This window comes from Magnolia sinica, chromosome 6 (genome assembly GCF_029962835.1).
Source record: "Magnolia sinica isolate HGM2019 chromosome 6, MsV1, whole genome shotgun sequence".
Taxonomy (NCBI): Eukaryota; Viridiplantae; Streptophyta; class Magnoliopsida; order Magnoliales; family Magnoliaceae; genus Magnolia; species Magnolia sinica.
Genome location: NC_080578.1, coordinates 73,389,582 through 73,414,918, shown reverse-complemented (window position 1 = coordinate 73,414,918; position 25,337 = coordinate 73,389,582). Strand labels below are relative to the sequence as shown.

Here is a 25,337-nt window from a genome sequence, read left to right as displayed (position 1 = left end):
TAACATTTTGAAGAAATAATGTGGGGTGGCAGTACAAAACCAAAACAAAATTCATGCAACTATGATAAAACAATTCACCTTGTGTGATTGGATGATCCCATATATGCTGTCAGGTTAATTGATTTGTGTGATCGCTGCAACTAGTAATTCAATATGGGGTGGCAGCTGGAAAATTGAATGTAAGTTAGTGAGTCAGATCATGAACTTGAAAAAATCGATCAATACAATTTAACATTGTAAGTCATGAAAAATTTCCTTCCCCCGTACTTCAATCAGTCAAAAATTTGATCCCTATAATTTCCCTCACACATAAAGCATGTAAAAGGTCAAGACCTGAAGTAATGTGGAAAAGGGGAAAAGCATAGTAGTTATTTCAATACTAACAGTTTCAATAGCAGTGAAAGGGATATGTTGGATTGCTTCCAAAAGCTAAAGCAGAACCAAACAGACCTGAATTACTCTGTTCAAGATAAATTTCGATATTGGAAATGGAAGAATCTCTATTGCAGTCCAATGCAATTGTGACAGATGTTCCTCTGTGATCTTTTGCAGCCCACAAACTTCTTTGATCTCATGGTATAGACGGTCCTAGAACAACAATCGGAATTAGAAACATATAAAACTGAAAAGGTAAATATGAAGAGATGATTGAATCTACTGAGAGAGCTACCTGATTCTTGGGGTTGGGCTCTAGCTGACCCTAAAATAAGGTTTTAAATATCAGTAATAGGCTTCAATCACTGATATGATACAGCCCCACATCTGCCTATATCGCCCTCTAAATGCCCCTTCAAATGGTGATATACTTCGCCACCCATCTTCATGCAGGTCCATAGCTAAAATTTCTGCATATTAATATTTGTCATATTATCTCATATTAAGTCAGCCCCATGTCTGGCTAAAGATCCACAAGAGAGAAGCATACTAGATTAGAGCTATTAAAAACACAAATGAAGCTCTAAAAATATTAAGTCAGCCCCATGTCTGGCTAAAGATCCACATTCGCCTATCCATGGTTTTTTTTTTTTTTTTTTTTTTTTTTGTCCTTTTTAATTATTCAAGCCAAATAAGCTCTAGTTGATTATCTGGAGTTATTATGTGCTTTGATTGGTTAGAGAGGACTCTAATTCAAGATTTTGCCCTTAGCATACAGATTTATTCTTCACTTGCTAACTCATCTTCAATTGTTGTTGTTGTTTTTTTTTTCTTTTCTTTTTCTTTTTATGCTTTTTGCTTCAGACTATCTTCAACTGGATATTCAAAAGATTTTGGTAAACAGGAGAAACTTGGTTGAGTCAACTTTAGAAAATCACATGTTTTTTCTACTGAAATTGTACTTGGTTACAAATTTTCTGTTCTTAACTTCTTAGAATTATATTTTCCAATTTCCACTTCACACTTTCTTTTGTCCAACCAATCCAATTTAGACATGTTTCATTGGAAAGAGTTTGGTGACTGGTCTTCTTTCTAAGACATTGCCCCTGAAAAAGGCATATGAATGCACCAATTGGGAGTTCCTGATTTACCTGTCTGGGAACAGAATTTGATTTCACTATACAAAGAGTTGAATTTCTACAAAATGCATTGAATCAGATGAATGATATAAATTAAAAGACTAAAGATCTCTTTTATCTTCTGATTACTATGTTACAAAAATTAATAAGAAGGAAGAGAGGCAAAAGGCTAAAACCAAATATTCTTACATCAAAGGCAAACAAGAATGAAAAATGTTTACCTACTGGCCCAATCGAATCACATCACCAACATGCAACACAGTGTAAACCGTTTTCTTGACCTGTTCAATGAAAAAGATGTATCCATTGGAAAAACCACGGCTTTATTATCAACAAAACTCATCAAAAACGAATCTTGCATTACTTTCTATATAAACACCCAAACCAATTGCCATAACCAGGTGCAATAGCAAATAAATCATCATAATCATCATCATTAAAATGAAAATTTCCCATATTTTGCAGCATTTTGCATACAGGAGCTAGTCAGTACCAGGGCATCGCATTTCTGGACACAAAGCCCTTCAAAAAGGTTTATACACAAACATTATACAAAAGCAAAGAGCTAGAACATGGTAAGCTGTTACTCATTCAACATAACATGGTAAGCTGTCGATAGCATGATACTCAAGTGGAACCCACAACTGAAAAGCATTTCAAGCAACCCGTGAGATAGAATCTATATTTTGTAAAGAGATGATAGTTAAAAGAAGAACAAAATTCAGTAACCAACATCTGCTACAAAGAAATCTGCCATGTAGAATGCCTTCACTCCTGAAAAGCCCATGAAATGCAAATGTAATCAAGACCCATCTCTCATTTTCTGCAGGTAAGAGATTCAAATGAAGAAAGACTGAATTGGAATGCTTTTGATGTTGAAATCTGCAGTGATGAACTGATAATTAAGAGGATGCAAGTTTAGTAGTTCATCAAACTACCCAAAGTTGTAGTCTCCCACTGTACATTGAGTACATGTTCATCCAGTGGGCTCATGTACTGCAGATTATCACAGCTAATTCATTTGTTGAAGATTAGACAATGGGCCACACAACTGGTAGACATTAGTTTATGATTCAAAAGATAATAATTAAAGTCAGCCAACAAAAGTCAATTTCTTGTAGTGATGTGTATAACCCAATAGATGATAGATTGCAATGGATTCATTCTTCTCTGATCAATGCTATCTTTTGGACAAAATCCAAATCAAACAAGAGGTAAAGCAATCAAAAGCAAAACATCCATATTGGAGACTGCAATACCTGAAAATGAAGCATGGGCACCTAAAATTAAGCAAACAGATTTAAATGTTAAAGCCAAAAACACCAAGCTCTTTGCCAAATGACCAAAACCACTAAACTGCATGAAGATATTGCCAAATGCAAAGGCAGTCTGAATCCAAGACAAATGAGTACAGTAGCTCAGTAAAATAGCTAAGATGAACAAAAGATATGTGATCCTTTTGCAGTGTAAGAATATGCTTTAGGATTGAAACATTCTTTCAAAACATTTAATAATATATTTGAGACTCATGAGTATGAGTTTCTACTTTATAATTTTTGTAAAAGAACCAAATTTTATTATTATTATTTATTTATTTATTTATTTATTATTATTATTTTGTAATTTCAAGATTGCATGCATATAATGGCCATTTCTAAAAACAAGGGATCATGATTGGGATTGCTCATCTGTTGGAAAATCAGGGTATGTTCATGCTTTCCCTACTAAAACCCACCAAATGTCAAGAATGGAGAGGAGTTACCAGGCATAGGATGAATCCCATTCTGTATGGGGGATAGTAAACACCAGGCATAGGTGAAAGCACATGCCAACCTTACCCATGGGCTGAGGGTCTGTGATGGAGGTTGGGAAGTTTCCTTCCCAATCCAACCTACCAAACGGTCCCTTCCACTGATTGTGCCTATTGGCTGTGTTTGGCAAGCATCAAGGTATCAAATCCACCATTTGACCAGTTGACCAGTAGACAGATTAACCTGCATTTTGTAGACATTGTAAGACATTACACCACAAACATCCGAGTTTATTAAAAAGTTGGAGGAAAACTTATATAAAATCCAACATGTCAATCAGCACTAACATGAGATGAGCTCAATTTTAGGTTTCTACCAAACAGGGCCTTACTATTTTAAAGGTATTTTAGTAAATTTTTATTTACTAATATAATTATACTTTGGCAGGATTTTAAATATCATTTTTTAGATGCCGAGTTCCATGTTTGTCACCAACATGAAACTTCCCTGCTTGGTTCCTAATCTGTAAATTTAGGGCTCATTACTAGTTCATCCATGCCATTGATCTGATGGCCGCCAACAAGATCCTAACTACCAAATCTTTTTTTCCATTCTTTATAGACAGTTGGAAACACAAAAGCAAATACATACCTGTGCAGAAGGGGCTGCTGTGCAAATGTCAAAAGTCTTTCCACCATGCTTGCCACAAACTAGTGTCCCATGGGCCTGAAGAAACTCCAGGTAAATGCCAGTGCATCAGATCAATCACTATTTTGTATGGCACAATCATGCAACTCTAATTGGAATTGGAAGCCACACTTACATCATTAATGACCAATAAAAATCCATGCTTCTTCCTAAGAATTACATAATGTAGTGCAAACATAATTTGAGGATGAATGATTGAACATGGCTGCTGTTCTCTGGAATATCAGATCTAGGAAATATTGAACATGTAACCATTCGGATCTCTAGCCCTTTTCCATTAAATCTGAACCATTTATGGCATTCTCAGGACATAATCCAGTGGTTAGGATCACCTTTACCCACCAAGTCTATCCAGAAAAAAAAAAAAAAACTATCAAAAGTCTAGGAAACTGCCCATTGAAGAAGACTATAAATGGACAACCAGAAACCAGCAGCCTCACTAAGCATGCCTCTTTTTCACGAAATGCATGCCTCACTAAGCATGAAGTCATGAAAATTCTTAGTTGAAGGCGACTATGGACACCCAACATGAAGTCGTGAAAATGGATTCGCTTTTTCCTCCAGTTAGATGGCCTGTGTAAAGACAATGGAAGTATTAGAAGTCACTAATCCATTGAGTGGACAAACATATAGTTTTATGGCTCAGATTTCAATTTCCTTGCAACTTACCCATAACAAACAACCCATTTGGGATATTAAATCAAGATCTAAAACTACCATGAAATATTCATTGAGGAGAATTAAGTCTCTTGTCTACTCTAAAAATATTACATATCAGTCAAAAGTACAAATGAGAAAGAAGAGTATTCACTGGCAAGAAAGTAACTTCTTTTTTCTTTAGTACGCCTCACGCTCCCCCTGCAAAATCACAGGCATTAATCAATATAAGCTTCCTGGAAACATGGGGCAAAAAAAAAAAAAAACAACAACAACAAAAGCAAAGAAACAAAAAAGGGGGTTATAGTGAATGTTTAAATCTATTCAGCTCCAAAGAATGTAAGGCTGTTACTATGTGTTCCCGAGTTTTGCAGAAGTTATTGAATGTTATTTCTAATAGGTAAGTATTATCAAGAATTCACTGATACATCCCAGTGGAAGTGCAATGCATGAAGAGAGGCATTCAAGAAGTCTTGCCCATCAAAGAGAAACATATAATAACAAAAAATGACATGTAATGGCTAAATTATACAAGTAATCTATGCATGAGTAGTCACTGAAAGTAAGCAATATATAAATTATATACAAGCATCCTTAGTCTTCTACTCATGTTCCCAAAAAAACACCCTTTCTTGAATTGCAACCACTGTAGAGAGCTTTCAAAAAGCCACTATTTACATCCCCATCCTTTTTGGCAAGATGCAACCTTTCTACATTTTCTTAGAAATTCAATAGTAAAAAAGTCATGTTTGTGTATTACCACAAGCAAAGATGGGGCATATCCATCATTGAGGCTGGGTGTGGATATCGGTTTGCATTTTCAACCTTGGTTCTAAATGAAAATCCACAGCTATAGTGAGACAAACCTAGACACTACAACCAAGCAAGGAGATCCTACGATGGCATATTCATGCAGCTCATGCAGTAGGCTAAAAGAGTTGATTCACTGCCCACATCTGGATATTGCCCACATCTTCCATGTGCATAGCATACCACATATTCTATTTTTCCCAACAACGACTGGCATAGCATTTCTAAATGAAAACTTACCAAACCCATTAAAGAAATGGCATTATAAAAAAAATAAAAAAATAAAAAATCACAACTATATGTATGTTGAACAAGGTTTTTCATCCATAACCATTAAAAACCATCATATCTTAGTGTTTTTTTTTTCAACCAAATGCAGAAACAGAATAATACACTTACATGACAAGTCATGCCACAGGCTCACCATTTATGTGCAAATAAAAGAAAAGATACATTAGTTACTCCCACCTCAGAAGCAAGCATCCACATATATGGTCAGAAAAGAAGTGCGGAGCAATTACAAAAAAGACAAGAAAACAGAAGGTAATAAGAGAACTCAATGCACATATCAGAAACCATCGAGTACCTGTACGAGACCATGCAGGGTCAACTTGGCCTCATCATCCACATATATCTCCATTGGCTGAAACGGAACAAATGTCAAATTAAAGCAGATTAGGAGCCTCTCCTCAAGCTAATTGAATCCAGTTGGACGATGTACAGAAAACTCTGGGAACCGATTCTGGTCCATGTCTGACTTGAAATACTAGCATTATGCTTCCTAACAGAAAGTTGTTTAATTCACAACCTTTTAATCCGTATCCTACCCAAAATAGATCCCATTAGTAAACAACTGATACTCAACTCCAGATCACAGCCTTATGTACTAAACAACCAGGTATACGACAACTGGGTGACATTGAAGACAGCAGCACAAGTAGGCTACAGAAATAGCTCCAACAATGTAGATGATTAACCATCATTAGCCCAAGTAAAATAATTGAAGTTCTAGGTGACCTGTATATTGTATTTCATACTTTTACTAGCACAAACCTGGAATTACTAAACTGAAGCATCCTAAGGAAGAAATACCACACCCCCAAAAGTGAACTGGAACATATAGGACCCAGGCAAACATGTCAAAACACACACACACACACACACACACACACACACACACATACACACACACACACACAAAAGGTTCCAAAGGAAAAGACCAAGCTAATTTGATGAAACTACACACCCGAATTTCCTCATTAAAGGCCATAACCTTTACTTCATCACTAGAAAGAGCAGCATCCTTCTTGGCTTTCTAATACCAACCACCATTCAATTTCTTTCAGCTCTATGAAATGATAAAGATAGATCTTAACAATGAATTTGCACTCACCTTGAGATCATCAAGATGGTCAAGTATGAAAAATCGTGCTTCGTCTTTCAATCTAGAGTAGAAACCTACAAAATTCTTTAGCTTTAGTTCAGCAGAAAAGTTTTGATGTGCATCTACAATCTCAAATTCAGGATTCCCATTTCCAACTGTGCCTTCTGAGAAGGCATCCTTGAATTCCCAGTCATTTTCATGCAAATCATCATCACCATTTACAAAATCTGATTTCAGGTCCAACTGAGTTGAACTAAATTCATTTGCAGTGGGTTGTCGAGTAGAATTTACAGTGGATATCTGCTCAGCTTGACTGTACAGATCTGAAATAAGATCACTAAAAGCACTGCTCCAACCAGAATTGACGCCATTGAAGCCATTGCTAACAGAGGTGGTGAGTCCATGAAAAAACCCCTCTTGGGCGTCAAACATATCACCATAATCCGGTTTTCCATTGCTAAAAGTATATGAAGGAGTGGTTCCTTGACTATGCTCCAACATTTCTTCAATGCCCTGCAACTAAAAATTATTGAATTATCAAATATAGCCAGCATTCTTACAATGCATGTGCCACAAGACCACAGGCAAACTTCAGTAGTAAATAAAAAGTAGGTGGTACATATTTTTAAAAAATGTGAAGAGTTACCAGCAGTCTATCACTGAAACATGCAACTTTTACAAAATTGTCCTTGATTTTAAATTAGCAAAGGAGGATTCAGGAATGTAAGCATGGAATCTAATTGTCAGCTACAATGACCCAATAAAACCAGATACACTGACCCATCCAAGCAGCTGGGCAGAGTTTGTGCAGTTCTAAAAAATTGGATCTGCAATGGAGATTCTTCATTCAGTTTGTAAATTAAAGAATCCAAGTTCCACAGTTAGTTGTGAGGGATGCAAAGATGTAGCTCTCTCTGTAGAAAGCACTTATGACCGTATCTCAGAGCAAGGCTACTCTAATGGCCATGCTAAAACAAATACATCTTTCAACTCTACAATGCAATCTGAACTACCTGACAAGGCTATTGTTTTCTCCCAATGGACTTGCATGCTGGACTTACTTGAGATTTCATTAAACCAATCATGTATACAGTACAGGAGACTTGATGGGAGGATGTCTCTGGCATCAAGAGACAGGGCAGTGAAAGATTTCACCGCTGATCCAGAGGTTCGACACTTCAGCCTTACAGAAATGTGTAAAGTTCATTGCTGTCATTAGTATGAAGCTCAGTTTCAGCCTTATGGGTTCTTTTTATTCTTACTTTCCTGTTGTTTTTTTTTTAAGAGATGCATGGTGCATGAGATGTAGTAAAAGTTCCCTTTGTTATTTTTCTGTTGCCTTCTAGAAATGTATTATACATTGATTAAAACTTGATTTTTTTTTATTTTTTTTTCTTCAGGTGACTGTCATGATCATGTCATTGAAGGCTGGAAATCTCGGTCTAAACATGGTTGCTGCCTGTCACATTATTCTTCTAGATCCTTGGTGGAGCCCAACTACCGAAGAACAAGCTACTGACAGGGCACATCGAATTGGGCATAGGCATCTTGAGATTAGGGCCCACTGTAATCTTTATTTGCCATCCAACCTATTGATTAGATCAAACAGACCTGGACGAAGGGATCCAAAACTTTTCTAGCCCCATATCAACATCTTCATGCAAATGAACCTCTGATACATGACTGTCTTCTCTCAGACAACACCTCTACACTAATCCGCAATTAGGGAATCGACACTACAAATCCCTAATTAGGGATTCAAAACTCAAAAAATCCCAATACACAAATCATTGCACAATGTTACTTGAAGGATTAAAAAAATGCCAAAAAATGCCCAAATTGATATGAATAGATAAGGGGAGAGAGAGAGAGAGAGAGAGAGAGAGAGATACCTGATGTTGCAGCAGAATGCTCCTTGATGTGCGGTAGATCGAGCGAAGAGAGATACCTGATGTTGCAGCAGAGGGCCGAGGAGATAGAGAGAGAGAGAGGACTAGGGTTTTGAGAGAGAGAGAGAAAGAGAGAGAGAGAGAGGGAGAGCGATCGGAGAGGGAGAAGGAGAGGCAGAGAGAGGGAGGGAGAGGGAGAGGGAGAGGGCCAGAGACGGAGAAGGAGAGGCAGAGAGAGGGAGGGAGAGCGAGCGGCAAAGTGATGGAGTGAGAGGGAAAGCGAGTGGCAGAGAGAGGGAGTGAGAAGGAGAGCGAGCGGCAGAGAGAGGGAGAGAGAGGCACGCGATAGGTTAGGTTTTTTTTTCTTTTATATATATCTATACGGACCTGCCGGCAGCCGTTAAAACTGGCTGCCGGCAAAGGATTAGCCCATCGGTCGGCTAAGGCCCATTTTCTTGTAATGTACTCAAGAGGAACGAAATCAACTGTCTGTATTCAATATGCATGGATTGCCTAATTGAGGATTACAATGGCATGTTTGTAGGATACAAGACATGCATATATGATGTCAGGCTAGGCTAGAACAGCTAGGGTTGAGCTAAACTGACTTGAGCACAAACCCACCTCAAAAATAGATTTGACCATACATACCAGGCCCAAGTCCTAACCATAAGCCAAGCTAATAATTCCAAGACCTATCCAAAGACAGGTGGGCTACCCTGGTCCACTGCCACTCTCATGGAGGAGCAGAAGACACAGGAAAATAACAAAGGATTTCAACCCTCCAATTCAAGAGCCCGGTTATCTGCTAGGAGTAAATGGTTCAAGTACCGATTATAGCGTGTGGATGTGAGCGTGTAAAAAAAAATGTTTGGTTTCTAACATTACATAAGTACTTATCCACCGTCCATCCTCTGGGTGCCAACCTTTGATGTGAACTGTTCATTGTGTTGGGCCCACCTTGGCCTTGTCTTCAATGTGAACTATCCATCACATAGATCTTACCTTCAATGTAGACCATCCCATTTGATTTGGGCTGTCCATCATGTGGGGCCCACCTTTGATGTGGACCATCCAATGTGTAGGCCCCACCTTTCATGTGGACCTTCCATCATGTAGGGCCTCCTTTGACATGGACCATCCATCTCATAGAGAGAGAGAGAGAGAGAGAGAGAGAGAGAGAGAGAGAGGCAGAAAGTAAAAAGTAAAAAGTTAAAAAAGCAAAAGTAAAGTAACTTTCTTCACAAGAGCTACTTTTATAATAGTGTTTGTCAAACTAACCTAAGTATTAAAAAAATAAAAAGTAACTTATTAACTTACATAAGTTGTTTTTTTTTTTTTTTTTAAAAAGAGTAACTTATTAACTTAAATAATAATAATAATTAAAAAAAAAAAAAAAAAAAAAAAAACTTATCATGTTGTACCCAAACGGCCCTACAATGTCATAGGCTATATTAGGTTTTAAGATGAAGTTGGGTGTGAAGTCCTGCATCAACCTACATTGGAGCATCACTATCCAAACGCACGCATTGCAACATACACAAGGTAAAAACAAGTAACTCAATCCAAACTACTCAAAAAGCACGCCGGTTAGAGATGTGACATAATCCACAGACTGCATTGTGGATCCTGACTATTAAGTCAGTGGCTATGAAATGGCTGGCTAAGATGAAAAGTGGTAAACAGTCCTACCTGAAGTGTCCCCAAATTTTCAGTATCGATTTTTTTTTTTTTTTTTAACACACGCACACACACCCCCACACACTCACTCCTTAGTGGAATTTCACCACCTATGGGTACTCGAACCCTTGACCCGGTGTTGAAACTCCTGAGAGTCTACCACCCGAGCAAGAGTAAATTCCCTTTCAGTATCGATTTAAAGACTATACTGTGGCTACAATGTCAGATGATATATTCACAGTGTGCCCCACCTGATGTGCGGATTGGAACTCACACACTTACACTACTAATGAACTGCCTCTTCAATCAGTGGTGAGGAAGGTTCTAGTTATGTCTGCATTTAAGTTTATGGTACAAGCAACAGAAGGAGAGATTCACATGCAACTGTTGTGGAGACATCAAACAACAAGCAAAGCACCCAAAACATAAGCATTACTAAGACTCCAGTTTCAAAGAGGCGACTGATGTTTAGAGTGAAAGAAAATCATAGTTTCCCTTCACCAAGTAAGGTAAGTAAGAAGTCCTTATAATCTCATCCAATCCGCGCCCGTATTATTTATATCCACACCGTTCATCCATTTTTCGAGATAATTTTAGAGCAGTAAACAAAAAATGAATAATATCCAAAGCTCAAATGGACCACACCAAAAATAGCAGAGAGGATAATTATTTTCACCGTTAAAATATTCGTAGGACCCACCATAAAGTTTATTTTCCATCCAATCTGTTAAATAAGGTCACAAATACATGGATGAAGAGGAAAAACAAATTTCATAATGATCCAAAACTTCTGTCACCCCAAAAGGGTTCCAGTGGTAGACGTTCAATCCCCCACTACCTTTTGCAATGTGGTCACTTGATCTTTGGATTTGTCTTATTTTTCAGCTCAAGCCTATCAAGTGGACCACAGTGCAAGAAGCAGTGGGGATTGAACTTCTACCATTGAAACCCTTTTAGGAATAAAAGTTATGGTGGGCCCTACGAATTTTTTAACAGTGAAAATCATAATCCCCGCTGCTATTTGTGGCGTGGTCCATTTGATCTTTGGATACGATTCATTTTTTTGTATAATGCTCTAAAATGATATCCAAGAATGGATGAACGGTGTGGATATAATAAATACATCACTGTGGGCCCATCTACCATTGATCTCCTTTGAAGCGTTTGTACAGCTCAGAGTCGGAGGAGCGTCGACGCTCGTCTATGCACGACATGTACCAGTAGCTATAGCTGGTGTGTGAAATCTATCTTCTGCGGTGCTCGAGGACTGTCAGCTCTTCCTCTTCTATTATTCCTACAAGAACTTTTCCATCATTTACCCACGGAAACGGATTGGATGCTCCCTGCCACTAGCCTGGTGGCTGCTCAGTGCTCTGTGGGCCCCACCATGATGTATGTGTTTCATCTATGTTGTTCATTCATTTTTAAAGATGATTTTATATCTAATCCCAACAGTGAGAGGGTTATAAATCTCAGTTGGACCGCACAACAGGAAAACAATAGTGATTGGATATTCACCATTAAAATCCTCATAAGGCCCACTATACTGTTTATTTGACATCCAATATGTTGATTAGGTCATACAGACCTAGATGAATAGATGAATGTAAAAAAACAAATATCAGCTTGATCCAAAACTTTTATGGCCCCCAAATAGTTTTTAATGATCTACATTCATTCAACACTGTTTAATGTAATGTGGTCCACTTGAGATTGGGATATACCTCATTTTCGTTCTCATACCATAAGATGATCTAGAAAAATAGATAGACGGCATGGATGAAACACATACATCATGGTGGGGCCCACGGAATACCGACCACCAGCCATTGGCTGGGGGTAGGAGTAGGCCATCCGTTTCAAATTTATACCGATCGTACCGTTGTGGTGCTCGAGGTCGCTGGTGTGCAGTACACCAATGGTGAAATGCGAGACATCGGAGGCCGATTTACTGCAGAAGCCTTTGGCAGCTGTGATGCTTGGTGAGGCCCACCATAATGTTTCTTAAATATCTAGTCCGTCTATATGTTTTCCCAGATCATTTCAGGACATGATACCAAAAATCAGTTGGATTCAAAACTCAAGTGTGCCAAATGAGAGGAAACAGTGGAGATTCAATGACCACCGTTTAAACATTCCTATAACCACAAAAGTCTCGTATAAGTTAAATTTCTTGTGTTTTTCACCAAATCTAAGTGGGAATAACCTTATAAATAGTTTGGATGGCATATAAACCTCAAGGTGGAGCCCAAAAAGGTTCCAACGGTAGTAAACTCTTTATCTAATTTTCCTTCTTGTACGGCCACCTTGAGTTCCACAATATTTTTATTCTAATGTCCTAAAATGATCTGGAAAACGGATGAACGAGGTGGATTTTTCAGAAACGTAGCCCTTACAATGATCTGAAAAACGGATGAACGAGGTGGATTTTTCAGAAAGGTGGCCCCAACAAAAAAACAAAACAAAACAAAAGAAAAGAAAGAAAGAAAGGAGGCCGGAGTGGGAAACGGATTGGCTACTCCCCCAGACACCAGCCATGTGGCTGGTGGTCGGTGCTCTGTGGGCCCCACAATGATGTATGTGTTTCATCCATTCCGTTCATCCATTTTTACAGATCATTTTTAGGATTGATACGAAAAAATGACAGGGATATAAATCTTAGGTGGACCACACCACAGGAAAACAATAATGATTGGATATCCACCATTAAAATCCTCCTAAGGCCCACTGTACTGTTTATGTGACATCCAATCTGTTGATTAGGTCATAAAGACCCAGATGAAGGGAAAAAATAAATATCAGCTTGATCCAAAACTTTTATAGCCCCCGATATGTTTTTAATGGTTAACGTTCATTCAACACTGTTTCCTGTAATGTGGTCCACTTGAGATTGATATATAATTCAAATTTTCTCTCATACTATAAAATTATCTATAAAAATAGATGTACGACAAGGATGAAACACATACATCATGGTGGGGCCCACAGAGCACCGACCACCAGCCAATGGCTGGTGGCAGGGGTAGTATGCAATTCGCATCTATATCTGCCACGCCTCCTTTTCAGCCAAGAATACCTAGACAAGTGGAACAATAGTGAACAAGAAGAGCGTCACTACTCATTAGTGGACGCGGATTTCCTACAAAGCCCTTTGCAGGAAGTTACTGCACAAGGATGCTTGGTGGGGCCAAAATCAATGTCTTTGAGAAATCTACCCCGTTCATCCGTTTTTAGATCTCATTTTAGGTTATTAGGCCAAAAATTAGGAGGTAAAAAATTCAAGTGGACCACACGAGAGGAAACAGTGGGTATTCATTGAGAACCGTTGAAACATTTTCATGGCCATAAAAGCTTTATTTCAGGCTAAATTTTTTGTATCTTCACTTTATCACAATGGTAATGACATTATAAAAGGTTTGGATGGCATATAAACATCAAGGTGGATCCCAAGAAGGTTTCAACGTAGATATTTCTCTCCCACTTAAGTTTTGGATCCACCACTTTCTTTCAATATTTTCCTAAAATAAGCTCGAAAAAAGGATGAACATGGTAGATTTCCCACAAAGATGTCGCTGGGCCTTACTTAGAATCCTTGCGGAGGAACGTCCGCGGAAGGCTTTGGCATAAATCTGCGTCCGCACTGCTTTCTGGCTTTCTTGAACAAGGGGATGCGGAAGTTCCTGCCTTGGATGCTAGATAGGGCCCACCGTGATGGTTTCTAGAAATCAACTCCGTCTATCTACTTTGGTATATCATTTTAGTACAAGATATCAAAAATATGGGGGATCCAAAACTCAAAAAGGCCATATGAGAGTAAAAACTAGGGAAATAGGTTCCTATTTTGAGCAGCCAACTATTTTAGCTTGACCTTTCATGTATGTTGGTGCTTTGTGCTTAATGATTTTCTGGAAACTGCCCCTCCTTGCAGCTTTATAAAGTACGCTCCTAAGAAAACTATTCAGAGGACTAGCAAACAAACTGTGAATGATAGACGAAGGCAAGAAAAGAGTCCAGCATCCTAAGAAAACCAGTGTAAGAATGAAATTAGAAAATTCAAACCAAAGAAAAATGCTCACCCTCAACAACCTTCATGCAGCTTTATAAACATCGGGCGCCTGCAAAGAGAAAATGTTGGAAATTGTGTCAACTGAAGTAGATGGCTTGAAGTTACAATCATTAAACGACTTTTGCAGTTGTGTCTTCCAGGTCAGTCGCTGGAACCCACTCCACTATAAGTTTCCTGCGACAAACAATAAAAGCGTGCAAAAGGGCCTGCACAGATGGTAGGGGTTTTGTGAATGGAAGGGATCTAAATTAGAAACTGAAGCATTGCATCATCTTGTACCGCACAAAGAAAAAGAGACTAATTTAGATATTGAGTATATGTTCTTATTATATACAAAGCACAAACATGCATGCACCTGCTGCAGTTGATCCCATAAAAATTGTTCATGGCGAAAAAGTTGGTTTAACACCCTAATCCTAATAGATTCAACAAGTAGGTGGGTAGATGCTAAAATGTTGGATTTGATTCCTTCAGAGGGTGTGATGAGGTGGAGGTGATGTGGAGTCCAGATGATACTAGGTAGGAGGTTCAACCCACTTGTGTTGTAGATGTTTTCAAGTTGGGTGATGCAGGACAATTAACCACTTGCTCTAAAAGCTCGAACTGTTAGAGTATGGCAAATTAATCCCTTTATCTCATAGCCCAGGCCCCACATCTCATGGGTTAGGACCTCAGTCGAACCTCCCTCGTGGGCCCCAAATCGCATGGGTCACCCATCTCGAGTATGCCCCTGCATCCAACAGGCGACCCCACTCGAGCCTAGTGTGAAAATGCCCCTGCATTAATCACCCCCCGTGAGAAGTCTCGAACACAAGACCTCCCGCTCTGATACCAATTTGATGCAGGACAATTAACCACTTGTTCTAAAAGCTCGAACTGTTAGAGTATGGCGAATTAATCCCTTTATCTCATAGCCCAGGCCCCACATCTCATAGGTTAGGACCTCGGCCGAACCCCCTTCGTGGGCCCCAAATCAAATGGGCCGCCCACCCCAAGTGTGTTCCCGCATCTCACGGGCTACCCCACTTGAGCCCGGTGTGAAATACGCATTAGTCACCCTTGGTAAGGAGTCTCGAACACGAGACCTCCCCCGTGGGCCCCAAATCGCATGGGTCACCCGCCCCGAGTGTGCCCCTGCATCCAACAGGCAACCCCACTCGAGCCCAGTGTGAAAATGCCCCTGCGTTATTGGGGCTTGATGCAAGATAAGGTACTGAAAGGGGCGAGACTAATGGGATGAAAGGGATATGTGAACAAGAATTTAAAAACTTACAAGGCATTGGAACCTTGTGGAGCAACGGATCATGTTCCGCTTGCAGTTGCTTGAAGCACCTTTCCTTTGGTCTATGTTGAAACTTATTCCCAAGGAAGAAGAACAATCATTTTGAGTGTGAAACTTACTTGAACACAACGGACTATCTTCTGTCATTCTTTTGGAATGAAAAAGGCCCCAAACTACTTAGATTAAATATACATGCTACGCATTTATGTGGGTTCCTATCCTCAATATTCTACTGCAATATTTACAAAACCAACAATGTTTTATCACCTTCCAACAATCACCGGATCAGGTACCTGGAAACTATCGATTTTAAGGGATGGACAGCCAACACACTGACAGTAATTTACAGTAAAACGGGATGGACAACAACTGCGTATGGAAATAAGGCATGAACAGCAACTGCCTCAATGCTCTGGAAAGTGGAAATACAGAGTGACAAAAGCATTCACCTTCAACACAGAGAGGTAAGAATCTGAAAGGCCAGTATATTTTCCGACCATTGCAATTCTGACCTGCAGATCATGTTGTACGTTAGTGCTTGACTTGCAATCATCTAACCATGAAGCTAAAGCAAAGATTACCAACATGAAAAATGTCTGAGACGTACAGGATCATGCAACCTGTCACAGAGTCCAGCCCTGCTGGTCCATTCCTCCAATATGGGCTCCCTAGTAACCCTGCTGTAATGAATGGCATAGTCAAGGAGAATGTTATATCGTACGGTAAATATTCATGACATAGTTCAGCACCAAGCAAAACGTGGTGATACAGGAGACGAGATGAGTACAGTAGACAAACCATAGAAGGTTCAGCACTTTCAAAATAGCTTCATGTGCCTTCTGGTTCTATGAAGACAAAGAACCACATGATTGTTGTTAGAAGATATACAATTTGTTGAACATAATCCTTGAAGTGGTTAGCTATGACAAGAAAAGATACCGGTAAAACTATAAAACAACTCATTTCCACATTACTCCCATCAATCAGGTGCACCCTTCCACGGTGAGCCACGGGCCTAAAAATCAGGCCAATCCATGACTTAGGTGAGTGGGCCACACCATAGATAACAGTTGAGAGTGGATGCCCGCCCATTGAAACCTTCTTGATAGTATATAGGGCCCAGTGAGATTTGGTTTAGACATCCAACCCATCCATTGTGTCTCACTTGGATGAGGGGTCACATCAAATTTCAAGCCATTACAATACTCAGGTGGGCCCCATCAAGTGCTTCTAGATGTTTTAGGCATGATTTCCCATGGTTTCGGATGGTGTGGCCCACCTGAGTTCCCGATACGGCTGATTTTTCACACATCCAATAGCCTAGAGGGGACCTACCAAATGCACGGCCTGGATGTCCATCACACATGATGGTGGGGCCCACAGAGCTATCAGGAATTGAACCCTGGATCACTCACAAACACTACACTATCTCTACCAAGCTCATCTAACAAGCAGGAGACACCACCACACGTCTGTATCCAAGTTTCATCAGAACTGTATACAAACTCTGAAAAAGATATCACCTACCCTTAATAGCAAAGGAATGTGCCAAATGTTTGAAACATCATGAAGGATGATGATGTTTGCCGCCTGAAAGAAAATTGTATTCGAATGGTTAAAATTTCTCATACCCAATACAAAACAGTTTTAAAGAAGCAATAATATCAATATTCTGGCTACATTACCGGAACATGGCAAAACTGTGACAATTTTTCTTTGACATTTTCATCAAGTGCCTATCCAAGACATTAAAAAATAGGCATCAGATGAAAGATATGATATATGTGCGTGCCTGCATGCACGGACACACACAAACAAACAAAAAATGCACAACAGAAACATAGAGAGAGGTCGAGACCGTAGCACTGCGACAAGCTAAGATATGTGGAGTCAATCCCAGTCCTCGCAGTCCCCGAACACTGTGCTGAGTTGGCTTTGTTTTCTGAAGGTGGAAAACAACAGCATCACCGTCAAGCCCAAATACTGGGTTATAACTTAAGAGGTTGCATACAGCTGAGTTAATTCTTATGCCTACTAATGGAATAGATTATGTATCCACCAGTGCAAGTAACTAGCAGAAGCCACTATTATCTACCTGTTCACCAACGACATTCAAAACAGGAACAAGACTGACATAAATGAGACAGAAGTTGCCTGTGCCTGTGAAAAAGAATGGGAAGAAGATTAATTGTGTGATGGATCTAGAGCTCTATAAGCATCAGGGTCCAATATGATCAGATGCAAAATCTCCTTTCCCACACGATAAGAGAATTGACCCAAAGCCTCAATAAACGGCATAGATTCGATATCCCCTACACAAAAAATTGCCAACATTGTAATACCACCAAAGATGATAGTCCACATGCTGAGCTGTTTATCCAATGCAAGGACAAACATAAAATTACCACTTCAAAGTCAATTCCAGCTATCATTCCGCCCAGTTCTATGACACATACGTCAGCTAGGCCTTCTTTCCCATCCACAGGAATAACTGTTACACGCTCAATCCACTCTTGAACAACATCTGTAATGTGGGGGACAACCTAAAGAAAGGTAGAGAGAAAAAAATAGATACTAAGCTCAAGATCATACATCAAAGGATGTCAAGTCATGAAGACAAGCAAGAGAAATGGTGTTGACAGGCATCGTTGATGTGCCACCTATTATGATTCTGACCTTAGATTATGCATCCCTCCCAGGAATCTCTTTATGATCAACAACTATGAAAATGTCCTGACCATATTGATTATAGTATAAAGGTTCGATTATTGGTCTGGACCATTCATCACGTGGAACCCAATCAATTTTTATTTTTATTTTAATTGGAAGGATCCTAACCTTCCGATGAATGGAAAGGAAAATGGATAGTGCATATCGATTTTGCTAGAAAAGGTTCCTCCCAAGTTGATCACAAAATGTAAAAATAGGAAGGTTAGGATCTTCTAGCCATTTTGCTAGAAAAGGTTCCTCCCAAGAGAACTAAAAAATGCAAAATGTATATAACAAAAAACAACATAACAAAATAGCCACGCAAACAACATGCACCTTGAGATCTCTTCACGCAAATGTCTCATTAACTTGTTCCTAACTAACTTGGTGCAAGCCTACACTAATTGGGAACTCACTTTAGATAGGCGTCAGGCACATGCCCCTGCATCAAATGGCTGTGCTCAGCCCCTGTTTTGGCCCAAGTCTAGCAAGAATAGCAATCGGGCTTCAAAGACTATGCTCGAGCCCAGCCTGCATGCAAAATGCTTAATAATCAAGCCTGAGCCTCACTAAAGTCAGGTCAAGACCAAACACCTGATGGGCTGCCCAGACTGTTTACAGCACTAGTGTACCCATATATTTGGGTAAATCAATGAAAATTCAGTTTTTTTTTCTCTTTTTCTTTCAAATCTGCAACTGGTTTAGCCTAGGGGTTTGACCCTCCTAATTAGTGGTTGGAATCCACTACAGTTTTGAACATGAAGCGATTCCAATTCAAGAACTGCTCCCCGACAATTTCTCCCACTGTAAGGTCATGTTTGTTTGCATATGTTTTGGGTCTGCAATAGCTGATCAACTTCTCTCAGATAGGGATTCCACAAACACATTGGATGAACTTAGCTGAAGGTTCCAATAAATCCTTAAGTGCTCACATTTAATTTCAGATTCCTACACATCAGTAGTCAGATAGGCAGTTACAGGGTAGTCAACATCAAATGCCAATTAACGAAAAAATTACCAGCACAATCTAATATTTAGACAAGATACGCATGTGTGAGCAGGACCCAAATGCAAGAAGAGCATAACCAATCACAATGGATAGAGAAAGTAATTAGATTTCCCTACCTCAAAACCTAGAACTGTCAACTTTTCTTCTGCTACTGCTGGTACACAGCTCATATAAGTAATGTAAGTCTGTTTCCCACCCTCCAATGTGAATGAGACATCCAGTAATCTCCTCCATCTCAGATGTCTTAGTGCAGCTGCAGCATGCACTTGTGAATAGATCAAAACAGTGTATACCGTAGGTGGATGATAAAGTGTCATGTTTTGAGGTGTAGGTGACCATTCTTGAATTGATAGTTATAAATCTATGTGATGTTAGATGGAAATTATGAATGTGGCCAAATCCAACTACTAAAGTCCCGACGAATCTCATTATAATATTTTGGGATGTATTCAACTAAACTTCTATTTTAGATTCATCTAATGCATTGAAAATTAATGAAATTTAATGGAAGATAAAATTTCCACACCATTTTACCAACGAGTAACTAACTGAACAGTAGATAGTTCTACTTACTAGCTGAACCCTACTTTCTTGGACCTAGTCCACACTTTCATATCTCCCTCCCTGGATTCAATACATGCCACATGCAACTAGGGCAGGATCAGGAAAGAAGAATGAATAGATGAGAGATAATGACCACAAGATGAGAGGACGTTAACGTGTGAGTGGTAGAGCCAAGACGCTTGAATAGTACCGCACAACTAGACTGACTCATTCACCCAACCAACGAAATGATTGTTTGGAATTTAGCTATTTTGATCACTTGTGTAAGGAAGAATTCCTGGCCCTTTTAGAGACAAGATCGGCATGTCAATTCTTTCTATTTTCATAAAGATTTCTTCAAAGCACTACACCATACACACCATTCATAACAATAATATGAAACTTCCATTTCTTTCTTAAGTCGTTGACCATAAGAGAAGAGCAATCCTCTAGCCATGAATTTAACCAAAATATGTGACCAATATGGAAGCGAAAACATCTTGCAAAAATCCTTCCCACTCTACTTGGAAAGTTCTCCTTGCCCTCACAAGAATCCCATGTCGGAACATACGGGCCTCAACTGCATCTTGATGCATGCACCCAAGGACACCCATATGTCAGCCACTATTTAAACCTATAGCTGAGCTAAAGAACATAACATTGAAACCTCGAAATCCGCATACATCTTTAGGTCTAAGGATTAGTCAAAGCAAGTACTGGATCAAGTCAATCCAGGCCCGACATGATGGACTTGTCAGATCAAAGATGATGAAACCAACCACATGCAACTTGTGGCTTTCATTCTAGCCTGATAGAAGTCTTCCCTAGTATCTAGTAATTTAAAAAGGAGAAAAAAAAAAATAGAATCGAATAATGTGGTTTCTAGTAGGAATTGCTAATTAGGCTAAGTACTAAATTACAAGTTCCAGTGAAAAGAAAACCACAACATGATATGATGCTACTTGCCCCAAGTACATTTACAACTAGGATGACAAAAATATGAGTGAGATAGTAAAATACCACAGAAGCTTCCAAATCATTGCACTTCTTTACATTACTCTATTTTAGTAATTGGAATATGCCTCTTTGGACAAGGTATGTTGGGTTGTTCTTCAACATTATTAAACCTAAATGTAGGCAAGAATATCAAAATAAATTAGTTCAGTATGACAAGAACCTAAAAAAAGACAAATTGTAGACGAAGCCAAAAGATTATCAGGTGAAAATAAAAATGAAGCAAATAGACACGATGTTAACAAATGTGTACACTTGATATATAGTGAGCTCGAAAGTTGAATTTGTGCACTGATAGACTTCAAGATCTACCTAAATTTGTGAGCATGAAATTTATCTTTAGAGTTTAACAAGTTGCTCTACAATGGGATTCTCACATCCCAGTTCCCAATCCAGAATGATACTCCCATGAACAAGCCTTAACCGAAAAGCATGCATACTGCATTCTCTTGATGGCTAAGTTCAATTGAGAAAGTTGCAACTTACAAGCAAGTGTGACACTCTCTCTCTCTCTCTCTCTCTCTCTCTCTCTCTCTCTCTCTCTCTCTCTCTGTCTGTGTATATATATATATATATATATATATATCAACGATACTGAGAGAACAATGCCCTTCATGAAAAAATAACAGAAAAAAAAATGCTAAAAATCCATTTTTCCTAACTTTTTTGGGGATTAGATTCCTCAGAGGACTTGGAAGTTGATTGGGAAAAAAGAAGAAGAAGATGATTTTGGTGGGGAAATCGAGATTAGAGCGAATACCAACCAGAACCCAATCAGTGAGTTTTTTTTGTAATTTAAAGTGTTTTTTTCTTGTTTAGGTGGTTTAAAATCAATGGAACCAAGTTACTTATCCATGATTTTGTATCAATACATTATAATTTTTACTTCCTTATTGGCTTTAGAATGTATTAGTCATGTTTACACACTTATCTTATATGATTTGATGATATGAACTCGTTTTGGATATAATTGCATCACTTTTCTACAATGTTGACAAATCGCATAAGCAATCACGTGCGACAGTAGGAAGTTGTGCGCATATGCGATGGCATAACGCATATGTGATCGCACAACCCCAAAAAATTTTATTTTTATTTTTATTTTATTTTTTTTGAAAAACATCAGAAAATTTTAGGAAAAATGGAAAATTTATGAAAAAATATGTAGAAATGCTACAAGTGTAGGGAATTCCTTTTTTTTCAATCTTATTACCAATTGTATAGCCCACATCCTTCTTCATTAACAGAAACAAGTGGGTCGGACAATCAATATTAGGGCCTTATGGATGGAACTTCTTATTACTAAATATGTCAAACAAAGAAATGGTTGGCATATCAATAAAGCAAATACGAGACGTGGTTCAAACGTGTGGTCTGTGACATAAGTCGATCCTATGCAACTACTTAGACCTGTAACAAGATCGAAAGAAATAGAAAGAGGCAAAATCAACTATCAAATTCTATATTTGTAATCAATTACGGGTCTGAGTCTTTAGGAACTAGACCCGGACCCAAAAGGACTCGAGAACTCATGAGATCATACCCAATTAACCAGGTATGGAACAGTATGAATCAAACACATTTAATATTCAGGAAAAAAAAAAAAACTTCTCCTAAGCCATATGGCATTGTCATGCGTATCTCAAGCAATTTGTTTAGGATGTTCTTCTCATACTTGTCTTGTTGTATGGTAACATAACCTGAATTTTAAATGGGTCCAATTTATTGGGCCTTAATCTTGTTAAAATCAGGTCGAATTCATGAGATCATACCCAATTAACCAGGTATGGAACAGTATGAATCAAACACATTTAATATTCAGGGAAAAAAAAAAAAAAAACATCTCCTAAGCCATATGGCATTGTCACGTGTATCTCAAGCAACTTGTTTAGGATGTTCTTCTCATACTTGTCTTGTTGTATGGTAACATAACCTGAATTTTAAATGGGTCCAATTTATTGGGCCTTAATCTTGTTAAAATCAGGTCGTATTCATGAGATCATACTCAATTAACCAGGTATGGAACTGTATGAATCAAACACATTTAATATTCAGGGAAAAAAAAAAACATCTCCTAAGCCATATGGCATTGTCACGTGTATCTCAAGCAACTTGTTTAGGATGTTCTTCTCATACTTGTCTTGTTGTATGGTAACATAACCTGAATTTTAAATGGGTCCAATTTATTGGGCCTTAATCTTGTTAAAATCAGGTCGTATTCATGAGATCATACTCAATTAACCAGGTATGGAACTGTATGAATCAAACACATTTAATATTCAGGGAAAAAAAAAAAACATCTCCTAAGCCATATGGCATTGTCACGTGTATCTCAAGCAACTTGTTTAGGATGTTCTTCTCATACTTGTCTTGTTGTATGGTAACATAACCTGAATTTTAAATGGGTCCAATTTATTGGGCCTTAATCTTGTTAAAATCAGGTCGTATTCATGGGTCGGATCCATCGAGTACCCCTAGCATTGGATACCCATTGACAACCCTACTAGCCCAAGCACAACCCGTTTGATAAATGGTTCAAATTTGGGTCAGGTGGCCAGTATTAATTCATTAAATTAATGGGTCGGCGACTTTCGATTTTAACATGACTTAGACCAAACCCGAATTTTTTTTATTTGTGTCTAGGTCTAAAACAATAGCTGTATTCTTAAATGGGTTGAGTACGGGGCACCCCTTGACCCAACCTAACCCAACCATTTGCACTCCCTCTTTTACTAAAGGACGATTGTTGTCTCACTTTACTAATCTGGAGGGCTCAAGAATGTTTAAACCTATTTCAAAATAGCAAAAACGATAAAGCAAACTGATGGTTTGACTGTTAAAACCCTACATGCCCACATATATTATTAATTGGTTGGGCCACATGTTCTGCATATATCACCTTTTGCTTGCTATGACTTTCACTTTACTTCTTTCATAATTTCAGAAATTGCTTTCAGTTTCACTACTCTTTAAGAAGGGCAACATCTACAGGTAGGCATATATAGGTGGCTACTATGTTTCGGTTGCTATTTCGTTATGTTGTTTTTTGTTATATACATTTTGTATTTTTTTAGTTTTCTTAATGGGTCTATATAGGTGGGCTACTATGTTTTGGTTACTTAATGGTCCCATCAACTTACCCATTTGATTGACAACTTACATATTCGACTAGTATGCACATGCAATGCCTTATAGACATCATGCCTTGTACATGAGTGGGCTTCACATAACTCTTAGAGAACTTTGTTGAAAGGGTTGTTAACAGGTTGAGTTCGTGCTTCCTAGTACCCCCGTACCTAGGCCTAGCTAACCCAGATGGGTTCTTTCCGAGTTCAAGTCTAGTTTTAAATATCCAAAACCAAATCCAATCAAGTTTAGGTATCTCTTAGGGTACTTGTTCGAATATCCTAACAGTAAGACACACATAGGCTTTGCAAACCTCAGGTCCCAATTTGAGGGAAATGATCAAATCATGTAACCATAACCACTTTCTCCAGTCTAGCTGATGTGTTTCATTTGCATAAGTAGAAGCCATCACTCCTTGCTCTTGTCTTATGCTCATTCCAAAAAACTTATCTTGCCTAAAGGATGTTTTGAAAAACATGTTGCTACTTTTTTACAAACTTCATTTGGCTTTTGTGGAGAGAACTAGAAACATTTTATTTGGGATTATCTTTATGAACTATAGAGACAACATGCTTGGTAAATAACATCTAGAAGGCATAAACTTTTTGCTTGCCAAGAAGGGGCATATTGCCCTCTATAGGTTGTGGGTTTCTTCATACTCTCTAAAGTGATTCCTCTTCTTTAATGAAGTCTAATTATTCATAGTAACAAATAAATAGAGACTAACGAACACAAGGATAGGAACGACAAGCCTTCATAAGTGATGGTGAGAAATTGCTACAAACCTCAAAAGTAAACATTGAAAACACAATTGACATAATGAGGCTACTAGCAAAGAGCATTGGCTTTGAAGTTCAAACCCAAGCATTCAAAATGAAAAAAAACTGGAGATAGTCCTCGTGCGCGGACAGCGGGCCAGGCCTGTCGCATGTGCAAGGGGGCGCCGAACGCGGAGAGCGCTTCCTTGGCTCTGGTCGCCAGAGGAGGGCTTCAAAACTCCCAAGTTTCGTTTCGATCGGATGCGCGGTCTGTGCGTGGTGCTCCGCCGAAGTTTCAGCCATCCTGCAGGGCCAAAATCTGGAATTCTACTGTAAATAGAAAAATTGTTGCAATAAATGACAGATTTGAAGCGCGGACGGTGGTAGGAGATGAGAATTAGAGATGGTAGAGGATGGGGGCGAATCAGGATCGATGT

At 38.8% G+C, this 25,337-nt stretch overlaps 3 protein-coding genes and 2 long non-coding RNA genes across 8 annotated transcripts; 1 reads left to right on the top strand and 4 right to left on the bottom strand.

Moving 5' to 3' along the window:
* Positions 1–1,908: 1,908 nt before the first annotated feature.
* LOC131248871 (uncharacterized) lies at positions 1,909–3,119 on the bottom strand. Its single transcript, XR_009172514.1, has 2 exons — positions 2,248–3,119; positions 1,909–2,158 (listed from the first exon to the last, which is right to left on the bottom strand). It is a non-coding gene; the product is annotated as an uncharacterized LOC131248871 (long non-coding RNA).
* A 1,344-nt stretch (positions 3,120–4,463) lies between these two features.
* LOC131248870 (uncharacterized) lies at positions 4,464–7,462 on the bottom strand. Of its 4 annotated transcripts, XM_058249366.1 has the most exons (5): positions 6,834–7,461; positions 6,687–6,755; positions 6,027–6,083; positions 4,785–4,831; positions 4,464–4,546 (listed from the first exon to the last, which is right to left on the bottom strand). In XM_058249366.1, the coding sequence occupies exons 1-4, from the start codon at positions 7,323–7,325 to the stop codon at positions 4,811–4,813; spliced, it is 639 nt and encodes a 212-aa protein (XP_058105349.1). In that variant the 5' UTR covers positions 7,326–7,461; the 3' UTR covers positions 4,464–4,546; positions 4,785–4,810. The 4 variants fall into 4 exon arrangements, with proteins under 4 accessions (XP_058105349.1, XP_058105348.1, XP_058105351.1 ...); XM_058249365.1 differs by lacking the exon at positions 4,464–4,546 and having other exon boundaries at positions 4,559–4,831; XM_058249368.1 differs by lacking the exons at positions 4,464–4,546; positions 6,687–6,755 and having other exon boundaries at positions 4,559–4,831; positions 6,834–7,462.
* Positions 7,463–7,622: 160 nt separating this feature from the next.
* LOC131249653 (helicase-like transcription factor CHR28) lies at positions 7,623–14,415 on the top strand. Its single transcript, XM_058250437.1, has 3 exons — positions 7,623–7,992; positions 8,225–8,367; positions 14,322–14,415. The coding sequence occupies exons 1-3, from the start codon at positions 7,657–7,659 to the stop codon at positions 14,413–14,415; spliced, it is 573 nt and encodes a 190-aa protein (XP_058106420.1). The 5' UTR covers positions 7,623–7,656.
* A 1,391-nt stretch (positions 14,416–15,806) lies between these two features.
* On the bottom strand, positions 15,807–18,387 carry LOC131249652 (uncharacterized). Its single transcript, XM_058250436.1, has 9 exons — positions 18,334–18,387; positions 18,147–18,284; positions 17,837–17,950; positions 17,600–17,683; positions 17,427–17,477; positions 17,269–17,331; positions 16,540–16,586; positions 16,327–16,421; positions 15,807–16,253 (listed from the first exon to the last, which is right to left on the bottom strand). Exons 1-9 carry the CDS (start codon positions 18,385–18,387, stop codon positions 16,051–16,053), a joined length of 849 nt encoding a protein of 282 aa, XP_058106419.1. The 3' UTR covers positions 15,807–16,050.
* A 546-nt stretch (positions 18,388–18,933) lies between these two features.
* LOC131248869 (uncharacterized) lies at positions 18,934–25,026 on the bottom strand. Its single transcript, XR_009172513.1, has 3 exons — positions 24,950–25,026; positions 19,576–19,656; positions 18,934–19,398 (listed from the first exon to the last, which is right to left on the bottom strand). It is a non-coding gene; the product is annotated as an uncharacterized LOC131248869 (long non-coding RNA).
* Between the last annotated feature and the right edge of the window lie 311 nt (positions 25,027–25,337).